We start from the raw sequence: 8,892 nt of genomic DNA on the forward strand, positions 1-8,892 counted from the left end.
TGGAAGAAAAAGCCTACAACACAGACGTTTGACTCTGACAAGAGAGCTTATTTCCTTCTGTCGGTATGTTATAGCGATGAAGTGAAATGATATAACTTTTTTTTTTTTTTTTTTTTGTAAACTGTAGTAAGAGAGTATGGATGAAGAAATAGATTTAGAGACTTTTTTTAATCTTTGTCAACCCTCTGTTATACCATATGAATTAGAGACGACGGTTAGAGAATTAAATCAGACCCTAGGGACTTTAGAGCTCGAATTAGACGAAGTAGCGGTCGTAGGTGAGAACTTTACGGACGCTTTAACAGAGCTTGAACAAATTTGCCGTCAGGAAAACTATTTTCAACCCTTACACAGCGCTCTTTACTGCTTAAATCAGACCCCCTCCACTGACCCCGCACAGCAGAATGAATTGGAGGTACAATTGGAAGGTCAGGAAGACCCCTCAGAGCAACGAGGAGGAGGAGGGGGAAATCCGACTCATGAAGCTGAGTCGATTCCAGATCCCCCTCCCCCAGCTACCCCTCCTTCTCCTCTCCCTCCCACCCTTCCTTCTTCTCCCCCTGCCACCCCTCCAGATCAGAGAGATCCTGTAGACGCTATAAACGTTGAAACCATACGGCGTGACCGCTTCAATAATCTAGAGTTGAGAAGTCTTCTAAACTTTCCTCAGATTGGGCGGGTAATAGATTATGCTACATTTTACCGCGAAGTCATGAGAAGCCTTGAAAACCTGTTAGAGAGAGTGATCCCAGAGCTTAGACCTAATGATATGTTACAGTTGGAATTGATAGGTGAAAATGTGCAGAGACACACCTCAGTCAACTATCAAAATGACGACGAAGCGGTTATGGCGGCTTTTCAATCCTTAGTGGATCAATTAGTACAATCAAACGCAGCGATTATGGAAGATGGGGGGTTAGAATTAGTTGTGCAGGTGGTACATAATCACAGAGGGGGTGCCAAGAGAAAGTTGGAAAACACTTTAGACTGTGAAATCCTCTCCAAGAAAGCTCCACATCTGTATGTGACAAACAACTCGAACAACCAACTCTGTTTCGCCGTCAGTTTAGCTCATCTGATCGATTCTAATCTTACAGATAGCCAGGCTGTAAACTTTGGGAGAGAGTTACAACGTTTGGTTGGTTTAGACGAACATACCCCCGTCACCTTCAGCGACATATCCAAGTTTGAAAAGATTGTGAAGCGTAAAATCATGGTGTTGTACAGAGACGAGGGCCAGCGCCCCCTCTCTCGATTTGAGACGGACTCACCCCAATCAGACAAACCCCTGTATCTGTATCTGTCTCAGGAGCATTACTACGGTATTAAAAACATCAAAGGATTTACAGGGAGGAGATACATATGCAGTTACTGCCACATTGGATACAACGACCCTCACAAGCACACCTGTGCCGGTCACTGCTTGGTCTGCATCGATCCTACATGTAGTAAGGAAAAGAGAGAGCCCGTCTTATGCAAAGATTGCAACAAAATGTGTCGCTCCCCCTCCTGTATGGTCAGGCATAAAAAGAGACGAATGAAAGATGGAAAACGAGTCAGCCTTTGTGATCTGCAGAAAAAATGCCCTAAATGCAAATTGTTTTACTGTATACCCACATCTACGGGCTTTAATAAGCACAAGTGTCCCCGGGCAAGATGTAAAATCTGCGGGGAAGCGCTACCCTCTGACTCTAAGGCAGCCGTCGAGAATCATCTCTGCTACATTCAGCCTCTCCCCCGCGATTCAGAACATACAGACAAATTAATCTTCTATGATTTTGAGACATTTGTTGATGATAGACACGTGCACGTCCCCTTCCTGGTATGCACAAAAACGTTAAAAGGGTTAGAGTGGATGGCCTATGGTCAGGACTGTGTCACAGCCTTTCTCACGCACTTCAGGAGACCCCTTTATAGGGGCTCTACATTCATAGCACATAATTCCAGAGGATTTGACGGCTACCTGCTCCTTAATGGTATGGTAGAGTTAGGTTTACAACCCTCTATCATCATGCAGGGAAGCAAAGTCCTATGCTTCGAAGATCCAGATTTTAATCTGAAATACATAGACTCCCTATCCTTTCTCACCATGCGTCTCAGCGCTATGCCAAAAGCGCTGGGTTTCGATGATCAGACCAAGGGGTATTTTCCTCACAAGTTTAGCTCTGAGAAGCGACTAAACTACAAAGGGCCCTACCCCCCACCCAGTGATTATGGCATAGAGCGCATGACGGGCGGTGAGCAAGAAAAGTTCTACGGCTGGTATAAAGAGGCTAGTCGGAGGGTCTTTGATTTCAAAAAGCAGGCGATACATTACTGCAAAAATGACGTCGACATCCTCTCTACAGGCTGCATCAAATTTAGAGAGGAGTTTCTGAGTGAGACAGGCGTTGACCCTTTTAGCCGCATCACTATAGCTTCAGCTTGCATGAAGGTGTTTGTCACAAATTTTCTGCCTCCCCGTAGCTTAGCCATACCTTCGCCCGATAACTACAGGCACCAATGTAAAACTTACTCCAGAGCCAGCATTCAATGGTTAGAATGGGTTTCTTACACCCAGGGGGTTTTCATCCAACACGCTCTAAACAGAGGAGAGAAACAAATTGGCAAGTACTATGTAGATGGTTATGCAGAGGTGGGGGGTGTGAGGTACGCCTGGGAGTTTCAGGGATGCTTTTATCATGGGTGCCCGACCTGCTATGACCCTAGCGCTACTTGCTCAATGACAAACACTCCCTACGAGGAGCTACACCTGGCTACTGAGGAGAAAATACAGACGTTAAAGTCTGTTTACGGCGTACACACCTATGTCATGAGAGAGCACGAGTGGGTCGAGATGAAAAAAATCACACCCCGGGGTAGTAAAGTTTCTCAAAACCTCTGATTTTCCCAAACCTCTCTCCCCCCGACAGGCTCTTTTTGGCGGTAGGACGAGTGCCTTCAGGTTAAGGTACACGGCGGGGGAGGACGAGCGTGTATTATACGCGGACGTCACTTCTCTGTACCCGTACGTCAACAGCGTCTATCCTTACCCTCTAGGTCATCCCGTCATTATCCACAGAGACTTTGATAACCCTGAAAACTACTACGGTCTAATCAGGGCAGTCGTATACCCACCTCGAGGGCTCTATTTACCCTTGTTACCCTACAAAACGTCTAAAGGTAAACTAGTGTTTACTCTCTGTCGCACCTGTGCAGAAATCAACAATCAGCAGGGCGCATGCAGACACGATGAGGAGGACAGGGCATTGACGGGGGTCTGGGTCACGGTTGAATTTAACAAGGCCCTTCAGCTAGGGTACAGAGTAGGTAAGATTACAGAGGTGTGGCACTTTGAGGAGCGTAGCGACACTATCTTCTCAGGCTATGTGCAGACCTTTTTGAAAGGCAAGCAGGAAGCTTCGGGGTATCCTCCCGAGGCCGTAGATCAGGAGAGCAGGGAAAAGTACATCAGGGAGTATCGTGATAATCAGGGTATCCAGCTGAACGTCGGTAAAATTGAGGTAAATCCTGCCAAGAGACAGATGTCAAAACTATGCCTAAACAGCCTCTGGGGAAAGTTTGCTCAGAAAAAAAATTTGACTCAGACCACTCTGGTAAAGAGTGAGGAAGAATTTTTTGACCTAGTGTTTTCAGGAAAGTACGAGGTCAAATACTTCTCCTTTCTCAGCGACAAAACCGCTATGGTGCAATGGAACTACAGCAAGGGGTGTGTGGTACCTCCTAGTAAGGTAAATAATGTATTTATAGCCGCATTTACCACCGCATATGCCCGCTTGAAAATGTACGGTTACCTGGAGAGGTTGCAGGAGAGAGTTCTTTACACAGATACAGACAGCCTGGTTTATGTGGTGAAAGAGGGAGAGACTCCTCTGGAGCTGGGGGCCTATTTAGGTCAACTGACGGATGAGTTAGGGGGAGACAGCATACAAGAATTTGCCTCCGCAGGTCCAAAGAGCTACGCGTACCAAACCCGTCAAGAGAAAAAAAACTGTGCTTCGTGCTAAGGGGATCACTCAGACTCAGGAGTGTTGTGACCGAATCAACTTTGATAGCGTTAAAGAGCTGGTGGAGGGCTACCTGGAGCGTTCGGAGGAGGGTGTCATTGACACCCCTCACCAACAAGTGGTACGCGATAAAAGGGGGTTTCTCTTGAGAAACTCTTCATTTCAGAAGAAGTTTAGGGTGGTGCATGATAAAAGACGCCTGTTTCCTGACGGTACGACTCTGCCTTTCGGATATTAAGGGACTGTTTTGTTTTGTTTTGTTTTCTTTTGTTTTCTTTTCTTTTCTTTTCTTTCTATGATGGAGGAGGTAAACTTTGATCCTAGACTTTGTGTACCTTTCTCATGTATGATTGTAGGACCCAGCGGGTGTGGAAAAACTCTCTTTGTAAAACGGTTATTGGAAAACTGTGAACATGTGATGGATTCCGTACCTGATAACATTGTGTGGATTTATACGTCTTTTCAACCCATGTATGATGAACTGAAAAAAATGAATAAAAATATCAAATTTGTCGAAGGACTTCCTGACTCTTTTGAAGATGAAAACCTGTTCCCGCCTGATCAAACTCATTTAATCATTCTAGACGATGTTATTTTTCAGGCCTCTGATCACCCAGAGGTGGTTAAAATTTTCACCCAATACAGACATCATAGAAATATGAGCGTCATGATGTTGACGCAGAATGTATTTCATCAGGGTAAATACAGCCGCACCATCAGTCTGAACAGTAACTATCTGATTCTGTTTAAGAACCCACGTGACAAATTACAGATTAGTGTATTAGCTCAGCAAATTTTTCCCTCCCAAAAACCCTTTTTCCTGGAAAGTTTTGAAGACGCTACCAACGCCCCTCATGGGTATTTATTGGTTGATCTAACGCCTTCCTGCCCAGAACAATACAGACTGAGATCGGGTGTGCTTCCTCATCAGTGGCCCACGGTTTACCTTCCCAAGACAAAATTCTGACCTTCCTGAAACCATGTCGGCGCGTTTAAAAAGAAACGCCCCCTTGTTAAAGGCTCTGTACCTCGCCACACCTCAAAAACGTCGGGACATTCTGGCTTACTGTTCTTCGGACTTTATCCAGGCTCTGTGTGAGATTGCTTTAAATGTTTTGAAGGGTAACGTCCCCTTATCTACCGCTCAATACAAAAAACTAAAAAGACAAAAAAATTTCATCAGACTGCTGGCCGATAAAAGAGCCGGCCTGAAGCGCAAACATCAGACTTTGATGAAACAGTCGGGCGGTTTTCTTTTACCTCTGCTTTCGACGGTTGTACCTATACTCGGGGATCTTATCGGAGGACTGGTTAGAAGAGGATGACTATGAAGAAGGCGCATAAAATGTATCTCCTCTCCACCCACCAATTAAACCGTCTGACCCAGCCAGAGAGGTCCATCAGACAACAGGCAGAGAGTGATTTGGATGTTAAAATGAGAGAGATATTGGATGAGCGGGGTTTGAACGCCCATGAAAAAATTAAAAAATACAACACCCTGCTTCAGAGATATCTTAACCTGATCAAACAAGGTCAAAAGGATGAGAAGAAGGTGACGGTGACTCTGCAACGTGATCCTGGGATCGAGCTTTCTGAAGCTGAACGGAGTGAGGAGACAACACCGGAGGACTCAGAGGACATGATGGGAGAGGTGGTGAAAAGTCTAGCCCCACGTGATCGTAAAAATGCGGAGTACATTATGAGAAAATTAACCGAGAGTGATGAGGGGTGGACCTCTAAAGGGGAATTTATTTATAAAGGGACAATTGTAAAAGGATCTCATATGATTGATTTATTTAAAAACCTCATGCAGTGGTCTAAAAAATCTCAAGCCCGTCCACCCGCAGGTTGGAAAAGTTTTCTAAATACTCTGGCAGAAACGAACGTTCCCTTATCCTCCATCCGCAACCCCCGCGCCCGCAATCAATACCAACGCCTGAAATTGGGGGAGGAAGCCCTAGGATCAGAAGAGGAGGAAAGAGAGGAGAGGGAGGAGGGGGAGGAGGAGGCCTCTTTTTCCCACGACAGAGGGAGACGCAGAAGGAAAAAGATGTTAACTCTATCCCCACGCTGGATTCAGCCCAGAGAGAATGAAGAAGAAAAAGTCCCTCAAAGACAGAAAAGAAAATTATCTTTATCCCCACGCAGGATTCAACCTAGAATCGACTCTAAAGCCCTGCGTTGGTTACCCCTTGTGTGAAAAAAAGACAAAAAAAAAATGTATAATTGATTTTTCTCAATAAAGAATGTTTATTAATCAAATGCAAAGTCTACAGCGTCTTTTTTTTTTTTTTTTTTTACATTTTTTTCTCTAGCACATTTATCTTATTTATTTATTTTAAAAAAAAAAAAAAAAAAAAAAAGGTCTACAAGACATGCAAGATCTAAACAACAATAAGAAACAACAGCGATATAAAAAAATAATAAAAAAAAAAACAAAAAAAACAAACAAACAGAAGATTTAAAGCATAGCACGACGTTTAAACGTTTCTAAAGAACAAGCGCCTTGCTGACAAAACTTACTACGGTTTCTAATACAGCGTTGAAATTTTTTCACAAAGTTTGATGCTTCAAGATCATTTTTTATTGCATCATCGTCGTACAAAGACAAAACTTGTTGAAAAGACAACCCACAGGCGCGATGGTACAGATAATAAACGCAATGCTGACCACATGCGTCGGATAAAGGATTCTGAAGCTGGAGGTTATGGTACAATATCTTGCTGGAGCGATTCTCCAGAAACTGTAAGATGCTACGAGGGTAGTAATTAAAATCAGGAGCAAATCCAAAAGAGTCAAAAAAAGTCCCCGTCCCATCTTCTTCCAACGTCAAAGATAACCAATGTTCCCCAGGTTGATGTCCTTTATGAGTGTTGACGATAAAGTAGGAGGGTGGTGTAAACGAGCGTGTCAGTAGAGGTAGCTGGTCAGAAGCCCACACGCCGCAGAAAACGTCTCCCAGCACTCGATGCATCAGACTCTCCAGCTGATGGTTATTCATTTTTTTTTTTTTTTTTTTAAATCAGTAATAGTCCACCAATACCTGGCGTTTAGAATCAATCTCCAGAATAGAGTCGTAACAGGCGTACACGATGAGAGTAACGGTGTTTGGCAGAGGCTGTCTAAATCTCATCTCCAGCCTTAAAGAGCCGTTGGAAACCGGGGATAGTGCATCGCTGTCCTCTCCGGGGGTGAGATTAAACACAAACAGCGAGTATCCCCGTTCAAATTCCTCTCTGTCGATGCTCAGGGGTAAATCTTTCAGATGCCTCCCTGTGGCGACGAACATGTTGTAAAACTCTCTGACGGAAGCCCCCTGATTAAATTTAGGCTGGAAAGCTTTAGAGGGCACCTGTCTACCATCCTGGCACAGGGCTAAGTACTCCACATCGTAATGGTGAAAATTGAAAGGGGATAGATTTCTTCTTCCTGTGAAGGCCTCGTGATTCACCATGCCTAATACGATGTATTTAGGCATCGTTCCCAAAAACAGATTCTCCTGGTTACAAACTCTGGAATTCTCGGGTATGGAGTAAGTTTTCACGCTGACGCGTGACAGGGGGTAGAGAGCGTTCCCCCTCAGTAAGGCCGAGGCATGACCTAGACGCACGGCGGGGGGAAACGTTAACTTTTTTAATAAATAGAGAAGCCCCCTGTATTTTTAAACGGAAGGTACCGTCTGCGGCGCACATGAGACAGAAGGCGTCGCTGGCGCGAGTAAGTTTGATTCTCATATCCACCGAGTTCAAGAGGAGCCTCTCACTAAAAAGTATGTCGGTGTGGAGAGCCCCCAGCAGGTGAACCTCTCTAGAGTTAACCGAGAAAGCGGCTCTCTTGTTTAGCCCTCTATTAGGCCCGTTAATGGGCACTATAGAGTCCATAGCATCGGCCGTGTCTTTGTAAAACAACCCGGCGCTGAACTGACTTTTTAGCGTTTCCTCCGAATAGTTGAGCAGGGTCTCGATCATGGCTCTGTAAGGGTGAGTGGCGCTGGATTGAGAAATCAGTCTATCCCCGAGAATAATATCGCATTGGCTGAAGATGGTGTTCAGAGGGTAATTGACGAGACCTACAGCGGCGTTGTCAGGCAGATCCGTTCCATCGGCGTTGGTAATCTTGACACGAAGGTGGAGCAAGGTGTCGTTCAGATCCAGATACTTTTCACCGTCTCCGGGAATAAAAAACTCTATAGGACCCCCGTCTGTGATGGCCGACAGGGGCATGATTTCGGTGTAGAGTTTTTCCATCGATAGATAGCTGGGTCATGGGAGCTGAAAATAAATCCAGCTCTGCCATAGTGCATTCTGCCGATTTTTGATGTAAAAGAGCCATCTCCGCGTTAGTGATAAAAAAAAAATAAATTAGAATATGTCCGCCGAGAAAATAATAAATTAGAATATGTCCGCCGAGGTCTTGGCAGGGTTCCTTCTCTTGGTAAGGCTTCTATCAACTGATTTTTTCTTTCCGGCGCGCTTGCGTTTTTTACCCGTCATAACACGCTGTCCCGGGGGTCTCTTCCTGGGTCTTCTGGCCAGAACCATCATACCCCCTGATCCTTCTTGCGCCCCCTGACCAGAGGCGCCGCTCATTCTACCGACGGCCTGGCTTATCACATCGGAGGCGATATTTTTTGCCGCGGTTTTAAGATGAGGTTTAGCGAGGGAAAACCCTTTTTTCCACCAGGGGGGATATAAAGCGAAACAACTTTGAGAATACAGAACCTATCCCCCGCCCGTACATGACGGGTGAGCCGGCAAACCCGGGGAGAGCCCCGCCTACTTGACTTTCATAATAACTCACAAACCGGCGAGGGTCACGCATGACCGCGGCCATTTTTAAACCCTTTTGATGGGTCTAAAATGGAGTTTCACAATAGTCTTCCCGA

The 8,892-nt window shown here is 45.2% G+C and overlaps 1 protein-coding gene across 1 annotated transcript; it reads right to left on the minus strand.

Moving 5' to 3' along the window:
• Positions 1 to 7,029: 7,029 nt before the first annotated feature.
• Positions 7,030 to 8,254, minus strand: LOC137190652 (uncharacterized protein F54H12.2-like). Its single transcript, XM_067600173.1, has 2 exons — positions 7,684 to 8,254; positions 7,030 to 7,607 (listed from the first exon to the last, which is right to left on the minus strand). The coding sequence occupies exons 1-2, from the start codon at positions 8,252 to 8,254 to the stop codon at positions 7,030 to 7,032; spliced, it is 1,149 nt and encodes a 382-aa protein (XP_067456274.1).
• Positions 8,255 to 8,892: the final 638 nt, after the last annotated feature.

Source organism: Thunnus thynnus, chromosome 10 (assembly GCF_963924715.1).
Source record: "Thunnus thynnus chromosome 10, fThuThy2.1, whole genome shotgun sequence".
Classification (NCBI taxonomy): domain Eukaryota; kingdom Metazoa; phylum Chordata; class Actinopteri; order Scombriformes; family Scombridae; genus Thunnus; species Thunnus thynnus.